This window comes from Prunus mume, linkage group LG6 (genome assembly GCF_029339155.1).
Source record: "Prunus mume cultivar Tortuosa linkage group LG6, ASM2933915v1, whole genome shotgun sequence".
Classification (NCBI taxonomy): domain Eukaryota; kingdom Viridiplantae; phylum Streptophyta; class Magnoliopsida; order Rosales; family Rosaceae; genus Prunus; species Prunus mume.
Window position 1 is genome coordinate 10,745,988 of NC_142703.1, and position 18,405 is coordinate 10,764,392.

The window sequence follows — 18,405 nt, forward strand, 5'->3', positions numbered from 1 at the left end:
CATAGCAAATAAATTTTCATGCTTTGATCAGAAACCTTGGGAATGAGTAGCTTCAAATTCAGCCTTAAGTATAATTTTCTAGTTGTTATGCTTAATTTTGCTATAAGTAGCTTCTGGTTTGCTTGTGTTCTTGGTTGCTTGACCAATCTAACAATTTGCCTGTCTTCTTACTATTTGCCCTTCTCAACTATCATAATATGCTTGCTTGTTAAAGATCCCTGCCCAAAGAGTTGATGTGATGCAATCTTTTAGCCCAAGAACTTGGACATTGGTCAAACCAGAGAAGCACTTGCTTGGTTATTTTTGGCACATTGATTGGCCACGGCTCTCACAATGCATGTGAATCTGTCTCCTTGAAGGTTTGTTAAAATTTCATCTTGCTTCTTTTAGGCATATCCCTCCCTCTCCGCCGCGGGACCCGGACCCGGACCCGGACCTAGGGCTCCTTGAATTCTAAGTAAACTATGTTTATGAAGTGCAAGCACATATCAGAGACTTGTGCTGTTTACATTCCGGCCTTCTTACAATTGATATTTGAAACAGTGACTACCCTATGGGCTGTGTCCAAGAAAATGATGGTGAAAGATTGTACTTTTTAATTTTTCAAAACTACATATTTCCATTTTCTACCAAAAAGGCTTGGCTGATAAGAGAAATTTTAACTTAGAATTTGGGCCCCAAAGCTCCTCTTTTGTTTATTATCTTTAAATGCTACCAAACAAATAGCAGGCTGGCTGTAAATGTTCTTGGTCAGTATGAGCAAAAGATACCCTCTTCAATGCCTCATGTGACGGACCATCAATGGCTCAAAAAATAAAGGAAAACATTATCTACTTACGAGTATTCTCTCAAACATATATACAAATCTCCAGGGAATGAGTCTTAACACGAACCGGCATCAACACTGAAAGTTTGTAACTTAAATCAAACATGAGATATAATGGCGCTCCCAAGTCCCGACTGTTTTTTTCTTTTTCAGGCGGAGTTTCCAGCACTAAGTTCAAAACAGAAAATAATTGGCATTGCAGATGCTTCCGCCTTTATAAAAACATCAGATATGGATGAGCTATCAAGACTCGTTGCATTATAAGACTGAGAACCGTTACAAGTTACAGTAATTCCAGGTAGCACATGGCAGTCACAGATGATTGATATTTTCTAATCCCATTGACCAATGTATTACATCAGACATCTAAATATTCACAAGATTTGCAAAAGGCTTTTGCCCATAAAAATGATTGCAACCCCCTTAATCTGAAAGGGTACTAATACATGCGCTAATCTACTGGGGCAAAAAGAAATAGGGTCACCCTCCACAAATTTGCAGGGAGACCAAGGAAAATAAACCAAAAAAAAAATAAGGGAAAAAAATTAAAAGAAACAGGTACTAGGAAAAGGAAAGATAAGAGACCTCTGTACACGTACCTCTATATCAGTCTCTATCTTCCCAGAGCTCTAGACCAGTGGTAATTTACAAGATTTTTCCAAAAACAAAAGGAAAATGCCTTTGCAACATCACTTCACTAGTTCAGCTAAATTTTTAACAAAACCTGCAAATACCATGACCAGCTCTTCCTGTTGATGCCCTCTTATGGAATAATCAGCTTCATCTGCACCAAACCCCAAACCTAGAATCAGATACCTTTTAGATTGAAATACATCACTCCTTTAAATCCCATAAATATATATATATTAGACAACCCAAAAATTGTTTGCACAAAACACAAAATATGAAATGGCAGTTTAGCACCCATGCAATAATACTCTGCAACAGTGAATTCAAAGTCGAATCTTACTATGAAGAAAGACAATGAGAAAACAACCAAAAAAGGGGTACAAAAGCTTTTAAGAATTGATTTGAAAAGGGGAAAAGCAATCAATTTCTTCTTTCATGAATATGAGGCTAATAATATGGATATACAATATGAAATTAAATAGTAACTACCTGTACACCACTGTACCAAGGGTATGCGGATCCAACCCTGGCAGGACCAGTTGCTGCAGCTGCTCAATTCCTTAGAATCATTCATTCTGGTTTTGAATTACCAGTCATCATATACAAACTTCCTTGCCCTGCTTGCAGATGCTGCATTTGCTGTTGAGACTGCTGTTGCAGAGGCAATTGATGTTGGGGTGACTGTTGTTCCTGCTGCTGCTGTTCTTGTTGCTGATGATGCTGTTGGGATGGGGATGGCAGCGAAGGAGACTGTTGCAGTAGCTGCTGCTGCTGTTGCTGCCACTGTGCTCCAACATTATGCCCGTGAGAGGGCAAGCTACCAGATAACTGTCTAGGGCCTAACCCTTGACTGATAGGTGGCACAGGCTCATTCCCAGATGAATTTGTTAGTTGTGGGCTCCCAATCGGACCCACTTGAGTGGTTGAATTTGACATGTTAGAATCATACACTGGTTCTGATGATTTCCACTGAGAAGTAATGGCAGAAGGAACTGGTACTACATTAGATGAATCAATACTGGACTGAGGAATTGCCATGCTCACACCCACCTGTGAAGTGCCATTGCCAGGTTGCTCATCAACCTGAGCTAGATCATTTTGAGACTTGTTTGGAATCTCTAAATTTACTTGACGATTCTGCTGGAGCACTCTCTGAACATAAGGCTGAGTCTGATTAGCTTGCTTCTGTTGTTGTGCCTGTTGCTGCGACTGCAGCTGCTGCTGGTTGGAACCCTTAATTGATGGGGAGACAGCTTGATGTGAAGCTGATATTGTATTACCAGAGGGAACTGGTGGAACCTGGCCTTGAGTGCTGTTATCAGAATGAGAAGGCATTTGCTGGAGTTGCTTTGATGAAGGAGGTGGGCTAGAAAGTAACTTTTGCGGCAACTGAGAATGGTTTGGTGATTGGGGGACCAATGGCTTCGATGTTACTGGATTCAAGCCAGACCCGGAATATGCACCTTGACCTTGCATCAACTGCATGATCTGTTCTCCTTTCTCAAGGGCTTGGCTTCCTGGAGGCATTGGAAGCCCATTCAGATGAGAAGGATCAATGGAGAGGTTCGCAGGATCAATGGAGAGGTTCTGATGCAACATTGAATTCCCCCTTCCCATTCCCTTTGAAAGTTTAGCCTGCTGCTGAGACTGGGCAAGTTGCCGCTGTTGAGGGTGGTGCCTACCAGATTGTTGAAGATGGTGCTGCTGGGGTTGTCTTTGTCGTTGCTTCCCCATCTGATTGGTCATCCCAACTGCACCAGGATTCCGGCTAAGCCCATGCAGCGGCAGGTGAAGTTTCTGCTGGTGCTGGGATGATATGGGAGTCATCGGGGAAGATGGTGTCATAGGGGGCAGAGATACTGGGTGAGGTGAAGTTTGCGACTGAATTTGGGAATTATTTTGCAAAGTTGATGAAATGGGAAGTTGGGGCTGTGTCTGGACATGTGGCGCCAAGGAATTAGATGCAGCAAACTGCTGCTGATGTTGCTGCTGCTGCTGCTGCTGTTGTTGCAAATACCGTTGTTGCTGCAGCTGCCTCTCTTTCGCAATACGGATGGCATAGGCTTGCTGCTGCTGCCCCGCACCATGATTGGGGCCTTGAAGATGAGAGTGATGAGGACTACTGAGTGCATGAGACTGTTGTTGGGATACTTGATGTTGCTGCTGGGCATGACCTGGATATGTTTGAACAGATGGTGGAGTTGTCTGATTAGGAAAACCAGAACTCAACCCATTGAATGGAGCAATACCTTGGCCATTCCCTTGTGTAACCTGCATCTGAAGCTCTGGAACCATAAGTTGTCTTTGATGCTCCGGATTATGCCCAGGCTATGACAGAAAAACTCAGTCAAACAAACATAAAGCCTTGGTAGAACAGGACAATTACAAGCGGAACACAGAAACTACTAAGGGGGAAAATGCAACAATAAAATCAAAAGCGTCCGCTGAGAATGGCAATCTAGAAAAAGCAGTGAAATGGAAAGAGATTATTTTAAAATCAAGAGGAACACTAAATAAAAGTAACAAAATCAATTTTAGTGTGGAAGCCCGCCAACACAAGCTTAGAGAGGGCGAGGGCTAAGATTTTAACTTTTAATCCATGAAACTTACTTATGTTCTAGTTGGGATCCACTACCCAGCAGGTCATTAAACATAAGTAAATCAAATGTACACATGCGACAATTTCAGACTTCAGGACGCATTTTGTTACAAACAAAAGACGAGGCAGAAAACCAACAAACTGAAAGTAACCAATATTGAACACCCAAAAGACAAACCTACCCCTTTCCTCCCCCTTTCTTCCTCCTCTTACCACCCCTAAAGTGGTGGGAATAAAAAAAATACAATCAGATAAAAGTAACAAACATGGTTGACATTATGCAATTTGGCATATGTGATCTTAGACTTCCTTCTTCAACTTCACTCCCAAAGTGGCAGGAAAAAATAGAACAAAATAATCAGATTTTAAAAATGAACATCTTGCAACTTCGGTACATTTTTATGTCAACCTGCAAAACTTTTATCCTTGAGGAGGAAGGCATCATAGGCTAAGAACCATTTGATATTATCTTTGCAATCTATAGCCAGTGCACATAGCAACACACTAAGTGTCAATAACTCACCCGCATCATGTGCAAAGCATCGCGAGGTCTTAACATCAAGTTTCCCTGACCAGAACCAGCTCCAGAGTGCATATTTACAGGGCTTGGTATCCCCACCATACTGGATGAAAGCATACTCCCAGAATTCAGCATAGATGAGGAAGCCATTCCCTGAAACCCTGGCCTTGACATCGGCATGCCTCTATTCATCCCACACATCATGCCCATTCCATTTGCACCAGGTACCATACGAACTCCACGATCAGTTCCCGCAAGAGCTCCAGGTACAGACAAGCTGGACTGCTGAATGTTTCTACCAGATAACATTTGATTGTAGTGTTGCACTCTTTGCTGCTCATCAACTGGTAAAGATGATGCTCTTGGACCACTGTATCTACCCTCCCTGTACCATGAATAATGAGAAACCATAGGAGCCATAAAAATAAAAAATAAAACAAAAGCACGTAAGATCAATCTCATAAACGAAAAATGTAAATCAAGGTCACAATAACAAACCCAACCCCAAACAGACACTACCTGACATTGGCACTAGGTGGGCCAGACGGTGAGGACAAGTTGCTGCCAAGAACCACACCAGAAGATCCCTGTAGTGAGGCATTTGCCCCAGAAGGAAGTAATGACCCTATAGCACTCTGATTTGACATTGCTAGACCACTAGCATGAGAACCTTGATACCCAAGAACATCTGAGCTTGATGAAGGGGCATCACATAGATCAAGGGGGCTTCACAGATAAAAACCCAAATACTTATATTAGTCACAAAAGAGAAATAAGCATACGAGCAAGAAAATGAAGAAAATACATGATAACATACTGACATGAACAAATAATCAACAATGACTTGATTAAATAGCAGAAAGTACTATCAAATCCGAGAACCAGAACTTACGTTAGAAGACCTCCATTCAGGTTATTTGGACAGACTTGGGAGAGGGCAATAACATGAGAATTGTGGACTGTTGTTATTTGTTTCGGATCCTGGTTATCGTTCTTCACAAATACACAATCACAAAGAATTATTGTTAGGATTCAGGAAGGAGTTCGAGTATACATATAGCAACATATAAGAGAAAACTCAGATCATTAACAGGAAATTGACAACACTAAACGATACTTTATTTCAAGTTTCAACTGAACCCAACTAAGCCTGTTACTCACAACTATTTTGAGTTGGGTCAAGAAATCTATTTTGTTCAAACTCAGATCATTAACAGGAAATTGACAACACTCTATCATCATATATTAGTTTAAGAAGCTACAATACTGCTCAATCTTACCAACCTAATCCTATGGATAAAAACAGTTAGTTCTACAGGATGACAATATCAAGAACTGCCAGGTCAGAGCACAGAAACTAAAAGGATTATCATCTCAAATGTAGCATGTCATCCAACCATAAAATCTTATATGGCAAAGACACCAAAAAAAAAAATCAATGCAATCATGCTGTAACAAATAGTGGAAGATTCCAACATTAATTACTGCAAAAAGATTTTGCCTTTTGTTGGAAGGTAGAATATTTCTGATCGTAAGGATGGGCAAGCTACAGAGACACTGATAGCAATATTGACCCAAAATCGAGCCACTGCAATAGGATCTGCACATATTCAACAAATCTATACTTAATTTTCACAAACCTGACTCCTCCGATAGTGATGCTTCTGACCAATCTTAATTATTTTCTCAAAATGAGATTTCAGAGTCTCCTCTTCCATTGGGGTTTTCAAGCGTTCAAATAATTGTCTGGCACTGCCCTGCATGACATGCAGAAACGCCAGCAAACAAAAGTAAGATTAAACTGATATATGTAGGTTTATCATGCTGAACATGAACAAATATGAGGTAAACTTGTACTTTAAAGAACACACTCTTGCCTTGGGAATGCCCGGTATTGTAGATGGATAAGGCTGAGAAGATCCTGAATCTTCAGCACTATCAGCCCCATCACCAGCATTCATATCCATTAATATTTTGTGACGCTCCTTGCATTCTTTAGGCTGGCGAAAAATAAACTGCACGATACAAAGTCAACAAGAGCAACACTCAATGCATAAGACTACGAAAACCAACACTTCAAAAACAAAGTTTAATTTATAGAAGTGCTTGAGACTGTCTTGAAACGCACATAGATCATCCTCACAATAGACAATAAGCACACGAAGGTGCTCCAACAATTATACTAACCTTTAACTGCAGAGTACTGTTGATGGCATCACTTATAAATTCCCAATTTGGGCCCATATCATGTACAAGAACAACAAGTGCCTAAGGTAACAAAAACAGTAAATTTTGGGTAATTATTGGTACCTCTATATCAACAGAAGAAAGAAAATTTTGAGAAAGAAATCAATAACATATTAACCTGATCTTCAAACAGGGACCATGGACCTGCAGAACCTGCCTGCCCAACAGACATCTGCAAAAAGTTTAAATGCACATTGACGGTATAAGTGGACATGGTAAAATAAAAACAGCACAACACGGGGGGTCAAGTGTTAGCACACTGTCAAACAGGGTACCACCAAAGAGTACCTTTAGCGATTTAGTTTTCCGTCCCCTGTCTCGACCACCAATCAACTTAATAAATTTACTGGTATTGGACATATTACTCATTTGGGATGCTACTGGTGAAGGAACGGACCCAGCCATTGGAGTCATACTGTCATAAGTATTATCCAAAGATTGTTTTAATATCTTCGGCTTCTTGGCAATATGTTGCCCATATAAACCTATAGAAACACAGTTCAAAAAGAAAATGAGAAGAACAGCAAGTGCATTCTCAAATCAAATGCTAAAACAAATATCACACTGGAGAGAGTTACCGATCGTTCCGTTCGATTCAAAATGATGACTCTCCAATCTCTTTTTCGAATGATCCCTCTGCTAATTTAAGGGACCATCAGTTATTTGCTTGCAACTTTAGAATATAATTCATAGAATGCAAAGCAACACTTAACTGAGAGAGAATGACATTCAGACTAAAAAAATTGTAGACCAAGCTTACATAGAATAGAAAACACAATGAAAATAACTTGTAAATAAAGATTAAAAAAATTATTAAGAATAGCAGACCCACATCATATCTAACAACTTTACTAAATACCTGTTCATTAAGAATAGCAGAATCCAGCTGCCATCCTTGATCATATGTAGAACCCTGCAACCATAAAGAATACAAGCAACTTAACCAGTGATTAATGTAAAAGAACTAAAGATCCTTCCATATTATTATCCAGTTGAAATATGAATATTTTATGTACCAGATGTTTTGCCTTCTTCTTCTTTTTAGGTTTCATTGATGTTTCTGCATAGTCATAGGGCAACTGTTTCTCAAAGTCCCCAGCAGACTCAACCTCCACACTTTTCTGGAATTGAGATCCGCCATGCAAAGTACTCTGATCATCCTGAAAAGAATTAGTATCTCCACTTGAAGCATCTGTCTTCATCTGAGCCTGAACATTACTCCCAGTAGCTCCACCACCAAATGGACCAACGACCCTCTGCCTGGAAGCAGTGCGCATGCGTTTTGTTGGAATTGAACCAACGTTGAGACTAGCAGGCCTTTTCCCCATCGACATGGGCTGTTGAGTTGCAGATGTGCATTGCGCAAAAGCCAAATCAGCACCTGCTTCATACGACCTAGAAGCATATATCTTCAACTTCTGTCGCTTCTTCTGGTTAGATTTTGAGGACTTGCTACCTTCAAATGCTCCAGGCAAATAATAGGTGCTCGTTTCTCCTTCATCCTCATCATATGCAGCCTCTTGAAAACTAAACTCTGAGATTTAAAATGTAGATTTAATGAGCACAGGATTCGCTAAGAAAATAAAAACAAACATAAACTCAAGTTACTGATACTTATATCAAAATAGTCTAAGCTTGTACCTGCTCCAGCATCATACATAGATGTATCAACCTCCTCTTGCATGCTACTGCCACTTCTCTGAAATTTTTAGGTCACTAAATCAGCAATGATAACCAAAAAAAGAAAAGAATTCAAACAATTACCAAATCAATAATGTAAGCAACTTTCCACCAAAAACACAAATCAATAATGATAACACCATACATCATACCAAATATAAACATGAGTTTCATTCCTATAATAACTGAAACAGTTGGGTGTACTGTTATAGACAGGTGACAACTTATTCACACTGAACATTTTATTCCCCATCATTCTCCTTTTAAATGTAATAATTCCTTTGTGAAACCAGAAACAGGAAGCACCTATGTCAGTTACACTGATGGGCATTGCATTTACCTCAAACTGAACCAAATGAGATTCAATTGATTTTCTGTAGGTTTCCATCGCGCCAGAGGGAACTGCATAGAAGAGATTTTCCTGCCAAAGCATAAACTCATTTTTAACAAATGACCCACACAAATCCATAACTAATAAATAAAAGGACTTTAGTTTGCCCTAGAGAGAGAGAGAGAAGGAAAAGTAGATGGAGAGATGCGTGACAATGTCAAGATTGATAGCTTCACTCAACAAAAAAGACCATAAAGAACTTAATCACACCTCTGTAAGGTGATCCTCCCATGACATTTCTGTAATCCCTAAATCAGACATTCTCTCAGGAGTAGCAGGTGCATGTGCTTGAAGAACAGGAACCCGAGAGTTGTTATACTTCAAAAATCTCACTGCGTATCCCTGCATAGATAGTGCAAGATCTTTTCGGGAATATTGCGGCTCCAAATATTTGTTTGGCTCCTGCCAATGACCATTATTTAGATCAACAACATATGGCACATGCAGGTAAGACAAAAAATTTCAAAACTTCTGGTCTATAAGTACAATATCAGTGACATACAGATTAGAGTCATGAACAACATTTTCAACATTTTCAAAATTTGGAGGACCCATTCCCACCTCAGACAGATGAAGCAATGTTACATTACTCAACTTCAAACATCCATGTGAGTATTTTTTTCTCCAAGAGGATACCAAAGCATCTTGCAACCTCTTTTGGAACTATAAACCCAGTATAACTCCAATCATTATTAAGGGCACTTGGCATATTGAAAAAAGAGAATTAGTCATCAAGAGCTTTAATACACTTCTGTACTTTGATCTACCCCTATCCACAGAAAAACTAGGAACAATAAAGGTTCAGCAAGTTCAAAATAACTTCGACCATGGGGGAGAAAATAACCTGATCCATGCTTAAGGTGACAGATTATTCTTTTAATGGCATAAACTTACTCTCTCTGCTCACATTTTATTGCCCTCTCTGTGGTTATAGCTGATTAGTTTATAACTAAGTAAACATCTAAGAGTTCAACGAGAAAAGTAACTAACAAAGCTGTCTATCAACGAGAAAAGTTCATTAGATTAGTAGACATGGACCCATAAACACTTATCGTATGCTAAAGATAAGGGGAAACAAACCATTTAAATAGCATAGGATTTCTAGGCACTAAATTGACCAGAAGTAAAGACCATTAAAAAAATAGGTCCAGATAAATGACCAGCACCATATTAGATTCGCCATCCTTGGCTTTAGAAGCTTCGTTGCTATCAATACTCATTGACCCAACCAAATCGGAGTTGCAGTTTTTTTTACAAGAACTTGAATCGTCACCATTCAAAAGGGTCTCAGCTGAATGCCAAAATTGCTTGACAGCCCTTGCCAAGTCATGAGCCACTTTCTTTAGCACCCAATGTTGATGCTGCTTTTCCATTCTCAACCCAGAAGTAGAAGCAACACGATGACATATTTGAGAAGCAGCAGTTAGCTTCCAAAGACGCTCCTATAAACGCATAATAATTGAACAAAAATGTTTAGGGAACTTTAAAAATATTGATATAGTTAATACTAGTTAGCTTCAACTATATGGGCATAATCATAATATCATGCCTGTGCAAAATCATTTGCCAACCACGCCATTTCCTCGAGGACAAAATCCCACTGAGACTTTCGGCGATTCTCCGAGGGTAAAGAATGAACAGCTAATTCAGCAATCCTCTTACGCTTAGCCTGGTTATTACATTTGATGGAGTAAGTAAGATGCTCCTTCAAAGTTTGTAAAATTAGACATCATAAATCGCAGGGGAAGAGAGAAATAACCTCTATAATCCGAGCCTCTTCCAGTATAGAATCTTCATGTGCCTTGTCTATCACTTTCAAGTGAACTCCTGGAGTTTGACAGTCAGAACCTGCAGCTGTATCTCTCCCTGACAAAACAGTCTCAGGGACCTCACACATAGATAAGTCCTGAGGACCCTGAGATATGCTAGTGCAAGAGTTCTCTTTGTTGATTTTGGAACTATTATCCAACACATCATCCACTTTCTTATCAGTTCCTGATATTGTATGGTCACTCGGTTGTTCCCCCTCAATGTTTGAATGAAGCTTAGCTTCATTATGCAACTCAGGTCTACTTTCACTCATATCCTCCTCATCTTTGACTTCACCATTGCCAGAGTGGTTTTGACAAACAGAAGCCTGGTGATCATTAACAATACAACCACTGTCAACAGCTTTGGTTTCATTACCTTCTTGTACCATTTCACCACCAGCCAGATTTTGTGCCCCATCAACATCTGATGATTCGATAATATTTCCATTATCAGTGTTCCTTGTAGTAGTACATATGTCACTATCATTATTTACATCTAATCCTACACTAGTTTGGGTGCAAGAAGACTCTGAATCTAAACCCTTTGTGCCTAAGGCTGCACTGCTAACGTGAACTTCATTTGGTACAATTTTACTCTCTCTATTTGAATTGCTAAACCCATTCACCTGCGCAGAACTGATTTCATTTTCAGTCTTTGTTGTAGCTGCACAAGAAGGACCTTCAAGAACAGATGATACTAGTGGTTCCCTTTCTTCAACAACATCTGGTCTCCCACAAACGTCAATGGGCACTTCCTGAGAATCAACCTGACATGGTTGACTGTGTTCGCTCTCTCTCAAACTTTTAGGAGTTGTAACATCCAATTTGCTTTCAGAACTATCTTTCGTTGGACCAGTAACTATTTCAAGGGCCTGCACCCCCTCCAATTCCATATCGAACTGATTATCACAAGTTACAATCTTGGGAGCAATATCACCATTTGAACTCACAGACTTTAGGCTAGCGACAGGAGGTTGGTCCTTTTGGTTGTTTGTTTCAGATATCAGCCTCTTAGGATCCTTTGACACCCCACGAGCAGGTAAAGAAGATCCCTGACCACCACGACCCTGTATATCCATTGAATTTGATCGAGTACCATCACGATTTGGTCTGGACCTGTTCCTTCGAGCATAAGGACGGAATATAGCAGAGTCTTCAGATTCCTTGGCATTTTGAGTCCCATCCATCTGGGACGACTGTTCCGATGGACCAATGTTGTTCCTTCTACTAAGATGCATAGAATTCCTTTCCCCATCAGGCACATCATTGTCACCATCAAATAGTAAGAGATTATCAGCACTATTGGGTTCACAAAGTGTAGGAACCTCTGGTCGACCACTACTTTCAACAGAGTCCCCACGCGGTGATGCAGTCAATGCAAAACTACCTTTTGCTTCACTGAGATCACGCCATGATATAAGAAAAAGAAAAAATGAAGAGATTTGAGCCGGTTAATTCAAAAACCATGTAATTATATAAAAATAAAGACTACCTGGTCACAAACTGTTCTGGATGCTGATCAGTGAGTGAAGTAGACTGGACACTAACAGAAGCTCCATTTCCAAGTTTGAAGTCCAAAGGATTGCCACCCTGAAAGTAAGAGCGTTGCGATAATCACTACATAAAGCAGTCAAAAAATAAATAGCCACCACGAGATCAAATTTCCATACTTTCTCGAGAAACTCTAGCTCCCTTCTTCTTTCCTCCCGCACATCATACTCCTGTCTGTTATCAGCAAATAACAGTTAATTATATACCTCATGTAGACAGGGAAAACATCCAAAAGTAGAAGTTGGAAGGGATGAGGGGTAAACACAAATGAGAAATCATACCTAAGTTCTGCTTGAGCCTTCTCGATTGCTGCTCGGCGCGGAGAGGTTTTCAAACCAATACCAATTCCGCCGTCAACCACTCCACCCATGGAATCAACCTCTGCATTTACTAGGAGAGCAGATCCTGAGCTACATCCATGCATTCCGACCTTAATGCCCGCAAATCTTTAATCTCCCATCTAATCCAAAGTCTATAAAACTCACTGAAAGAACAGGTATCAAAAAGTCATATAAGAATAGAGAATTGAAAGTACTTTTTTAACTTAAAAGAAGGATAATAACCTTACACACAAGTAATAAGTTAAAAAATATATCAGTTCACTAAATTTTAAATGCTGTATCTAAAGAAAATGAGGAGAATATGTCCCCATTTCACTGAATCAAATAGCATGAATGTCAGTTAACTAGTTACACAAATGATAAGTCCCTCAAGAAACAGTGTTCTTAAACATACCAAAAATGTCAACACAAGCAGCAAAATGATACATTTGGACATAAGATGTGAACATAATATATTAGAATCGGCAGAAGAAAAAAAAAATTATATATATACTATATCAGATGACAAATGACATCAGCTATTTTAGAAATAAACAATCCCCATTCGCTCAACCATCCAACACAAGCACACACTGATGTTCACATGCCTGACTTAAGAGTTGGACCTAATCATATTAAAAATAAATGGAAATTACCCAATTATTTTAGGCAAAGCTTAATTGTCACTTCACTACTACGATTTGTACTACAACGGTTTTCTCTTATAGAGCAAAACAAAAGCATTTGACCAATCTCAAATTATGATGTTCTTCTAAACAAATGCAGAAACAGGTATAGCATGATGTGCATTAGCACCATGCTCGATAACACAATTCACACAGACAGGCACAAAGATAGGTACATTATTGAACACCTATAGAGCCCAAATGACAAACTTACAATTTACTAAGATAACCCGCTAAAGTACATATGAAATATGCACAACATAACACAGTTGCATTCTTTTATCAAATCTATCCATAGTTCCGTTCCTCCCAGATATCAACAGGTTGAAGGAGGAAAGAAAAATTATAAGTATTTAAAGAAGAATTTGAAAATAGGAAAATGCACTCGCTGTACCTGTCCAATTTTAAAATAGGAAATGTAAACTAATATAGCAATCACATAGAAATAAATAAAAGGTGTCAATTCAGCACGATCATAAACTCATTATTCCCCCATCTTTCAGAAAACTATTTTCCACAAAAATTTCATCAATGATTTGTAGTTCACTATTCAAAATTATGGGGCTGCACAGTTTTCAATCTTTAAGAAGTCTGTGAGACGCTAAAAAATGAAAGGGAATTTAAAGGCAATAAATATAAGTAGCTACATTACTGAACTATTGTGAACCTCAGAATACAAATACACACTGCATTAGTGGCATATCTTCCGGTCGAAACCAAGCACTAATTGAAAAATGAAACCTAGTTCACGTAGCTAAGAACAGAAAAGGAAAAATGTGGTAAGCGATGACCAAAATATGGTAAGTCATTACTCGAAGGTACTGTAATATATATGATTTGGCACTAATAATGCTATGACTAATAGCAACAATTGCATGCAAGAGGCTTGCCCAATGATCTCCTTCGAATTCTCACATGGGCACCCTCACACATATCCACTACAGTTTCAAAACCACTAACATACTACTCAAAGAAACAACATAATCAATCCCCCGTGTGGAACGTCAAATTCTGGCTCCTAATCCCATGCCAATACCATAAGGGCATAGAGAGCAAAACTTACCTTATAAACCGCGAGCATTCAATCACAATGCATTACACAATCACACACGAAAGACAACTCCACACAAATTGCCCAACGAACGAAACCCTAATTCCATTCAACCCTAACTGAATGCCTAATTTCAAAATTCTAGGGTTTCCATGGGCAAAAACCTAATACCAACAGAGCAACAAAAATACCTGAAATTGGGGACAGGGTAGCAAAATTGAGAGCTAGGGCACGACAGTGAGGACTTCAATTTCGCCTAATTTCTCTCTCCTAGGGTTTTGAACAGCGCACACGCTCAGAATTGAAACAAGGCCGAGTTTGCCCTAGAACACAACACCTCGCTCCAAATGTCAGCCATGAAATGGTTGCTTAGACTCGCTATGAAACTCTCTCTCTCTCTCTGTCTGATTTCTGTGTACTGGTATTTGGATTTTCCTCTATTAGGTTTCGGTTTGATGTTTCGTTGTTGGGGGTGTGTTGGGGACTATGCGACCTCTGCGAATAGTGGGCTGTGCGCATGGGGAAGAAGACGAACAAAGAAGAGGGCTTAGAGAAATTGGACGTCCATTTTGGGCTTTTTATTATTACGTGCTTTTAATTTTCTCGAGTCTTATTACTTATTTTTGTCTAAGCTTTTTGCTTCGATTGGGGTTCGATGAGGAAGAAGAGACAGGCCGTGGGGAGATATCAAAACATTTTTACTTGCCAAAATTAAGAACATTAAATCTTTTTCATTTTTTTACCACCCAAAAAATACCTGACCCTTTTGATTTCATTTTTTTTTTCATCTCTTGTTATTAGATCCATTTTGATCTCCTATATATGTTGAATACAATGACTAGTTACTTCCTATGTCTTTGTAACTTTGTTCAAAACTAGTCCCTTAGTTACGTGTGTCAATTGTTTTTTTTCAATATTTTATTTTATTTTTTTAATTAAAAAAGATAATGAGTAATTGTGTTCCATAAAAATAGAATTTATTATCTGATTTTTTTTTATAAGAAAAAATGTGAATTTACCATTTATTCTCATTTAATTAATAATTTTAATTTTTAATATTTTGATTAATCATGGGCATGTTCTGGTATTTTGAACGTTTCACCATTTTTTACATTTTACTTTATATATATATATATATACATTTAAAAGCAATAGTTAGATAGATAAATTGAATTTTCGTTGACTATCTTGTTTTTGTTTTTATTCATAAGTAACTTGGAATCACTTTGAATCTTGCTTTGCCTTTTTTTAAATTATTTTTTTAGATTCTTGGTGTGTTATATTGTATTTGCCTCTCTACACGCTCGCACAGACTAATAACTTTTAGTATTTTATCCTTTTATAGACATTTTTGTTGGACATAGGGTCTTATTTTCTTTTTGTCCTTAAATATTTACATCCTAATTGACTATTTATTTTACATAAATAACCTATAATCACATTGAATCTCATTTATTATCAATAGAAGTAGAAAATCGTTTTGCCACGTTATTTGATTATTTTATGTTATTTTTATACATACATTTTTGTTGCACACCGACTCTTATCTTCTCTTTCTTTTTAGTTATTTACATTTTAATAATACTTATTGTTTTACATAATACTTATGGCATGCATATATATGCTAAAATTAGAACTCAATAAATCTGTCCCAAATTAGCATAACATAGCAGCTCAGTTATTATAACTTTCCTCTAATGTAGTTGTAATTAACGAACAAACTTATCTTAATTAATTATGGTGTTTAAACTTATCGTACTTAATTAATAAAATATGCAAGAGGCAAACGTAGATTAAGCCAGTTGGTTAGGACGTGAATAATTTATATTATGTCTTTTTTTTTTCTTTTTTTTTTTAAAATATGCAAAAGGTTAATAGATCCAGTAGGTTCACAACACCACTCTTGCACTTGAATCTCTCATCCCCAATGTTGTTGGTACTCGTAAAATGCAAGAGGTTTATGGTTAAAATAGATTCATGCTTGTCTTCTCTCTTATCTACTTCACCTCGTATATTACAAAACAAGTCGTTGTGCCTTGAATGGATCACATCAAAGATTATGATTTTTATGTCAACATCCTCAGCTATCTCGTGAATGATCTTTCAAAATGTAGAGATGCCCAAATTACACCATAGCTGACAGTTGTTACTTGTACCAATAAATTCCTTAAACCCCTAAGAGACTGTTTTGGTGTGCGGAATGAATTTCTCAAGAACGAACCTATCATGTATAATCTCACAAAATGAAAATGGGAGATCTTCACTTTCATTTCATGTATGGAAACATTGGGGAATGTGGTCCATGAAATGTCATTGTCTCATGTATAATCTCACAAAATGGAAATGGGAGACGTTCATTTCCATATTTGGGAACATTGGGGAATGTGGTCCATGAAATTCTCCCTTGAGAAGTTCATACCCGCGAGTCACGTATTGCATTTCCAAAAATACACTTACCAAACATGGAAATGATAATTTCCATATAATTAGAATCTAAACCACATTTCTCAACGCTTACTAATGCCAAGTTATCGGCCCCACCATCATTAGAATTTGATTTGCTCAATAGGAGTGACACCAAAATTTTGTCTGGGCTTAAAGGAAGTGCTACAGTATCAAACGTTTGGCGCCTAAACCTTTCTTAGTATAAAAGAGAAGTTTAGCTTATCTTTATTCCCATACCATCAACAATTTCTAAACTTAATCAAAGATTTGCACGAGCTCCCAAAAATCAAGAAGCTATATTACAATTTACAGTCTCATTCTTGTTATGTTTCTCTCTAGCTTTGAAACTTTCTTATTGCATGATCTTAATTGCAATTTGTGCTAGTTTTTCTGTATCATAATGTAGTTTTCAATTTCACCATGAAAGTTCTGCAAACGTTTTCTTCAATTTCACCAGCCACTGCAATATTTCCTGCTTACGAGTATGACTATAGCCGATAACTGCAACCATTTCACAAAGTTTATGACTGTTTTGCTGCCAATAACATCATGTTGTTCTGAAGAAAGTAGGCTTTTCTAAACATACTATGATAGGGTTTTATTAACAGTTCTTCACAACTTAATAATTATGTTATTCATTCAAGTTTGTCGACAGAATATTGAACTACGAATGATTGAAAGGCTGCAGCATCTACAACTCAAGGAAGGCAAAGTCATACGTTTCACACCCTTTCTATTTTGATACATGTGAGCTTGCAGCTAACATTTGTTGTGCATTGACTGCTTTCTCCCACCACATGATCAACAAGAAAGTCTTGTCAGCATTGGGAAGCTCCATCAACACGATGGAACAGCTATTTATATTAGCAAAACAAATGTATCAGTTACAAAGATTACATCGTATCTCTATATAAGTGGGAGCCAAAATTATACATTTGAAATACAAACAAAAACCATATCAGATTACAACTGAAGAAGTCCACACAGACTCCTTCTCCACACCCGTTACAGAGTTCGAATTTGAACAAGCAGATAAGCTTTGTCTAACAAATATTTCATGACTTTGTGTGAACTAGTAGCGGGGAATTTCGAAGCATTCTTCTCCAATAAACCATTGCTTTCGCGGGTTGTGGATAATTAAATGGATTTCTATTTGCAGGTTAGTGTCTCCATATATTTTTTCATAATCTTGCATGCCATTTTGGTTTATTTCCCATGGGAATGGTTCATACAGAAACCACTCGCAGTGGAGCTTCAGCAAATTTTGTTCTTATTTTTCTTCTGGTAAGGTTCGTGCACTTTTATGAATCAATGCAGGGGACCAAAGAAAAGATTGATGCGATGAATGATGCAATGAGAGAAGACAAGGATGAAGAACCGTGGCGTTATCGTTACTGGTATATAATTGATTGAGAGTTTTATGATTTGCATCATTGCATTTAGCAGATGGTGTGGATTTGCTTGCCAAATATAATGTTTGCCGAATTTTAACTTAAGATAAGAGGATACTTTTTTTTTAATATAAAATGCTTTTTGTCCAGCTTCCTTGAGCATTTTGAATTTAAGTTCTATTACGGGTGGGCGCAATGCAGTGATGTTTCTCCTTGGAACCGGAATTGGAAATTTTTTTCGGGTGGGGTTTGGTTTG

General features: G+C 38.0%; 1 protein-coding gene across 3 annotated transcripts; it reads right to left on the minus strand.

Moving 5' to 3' along the window:
* Nucleotides 1-1,058: 1,058 nt before the first annotated feature.
* On the minus strand, nt 1,059-14,863 carry LOC103334305 (chromatin modification-related protein EAF1 B-like). 3 transcript variants are annotated; one of them, XM_089053840.1, is made up of 24 exons: nt 14,504-14,832; nt 12,537-12,739; nt 12,375-12,429; nt 12,197-12,294; nt 10,653-12,102; nt 10,443-10,562; nt 10,060-10,335; nt 9,104-9,295; nt 8,843-8,923; nt 8,464-8,521; nt 7,839-8,356; nt 7,682-7,735; nt 7,401-7,461; nt 7,111-7,307; nt 6,941-6,994; nt 6,763-6,843; nt 6,453-6,590; nt 6,216-6,332; nt 5,468-5,568; nt 5,095-5,301; nt 4,579-4,960; nt 3,706-3,784; nt 1,946-3,630; nt 1,059-1,610 (listed from the first exon to the last, which is right to left on the minus strand). In XM_089053840.1, exons 2-23 carry the CDS (start codon nt 12,677-12,679, stop codon nt 2,027-2,029), a joined length of 6,066 nt encoding a protein of 2,021 aa, XP_088909966.1. In that variant the 5' UTR covers nt 12,680-12,739; nt 14,504-14,832; the 3' UTR covers nt 1,059-1,610; nt 1,946-2,026. The 3 variants fall into 3 exon arrangements, with proteins under 3 accessions (XP_088909966.1, XP_008235469.2, XP_016650804.2); XM_008237247.3 differs by having other exon boundaries at nt 1,946-3,784; nt 7,401-7,458; nt 14,504-14,863; XM_016795318.2 differs by having other exon boundaries at nt 1,946-3,784.
* Between the last annotated feature and the right edge of the window lie 3,542 nt (nt 14,864-18,405).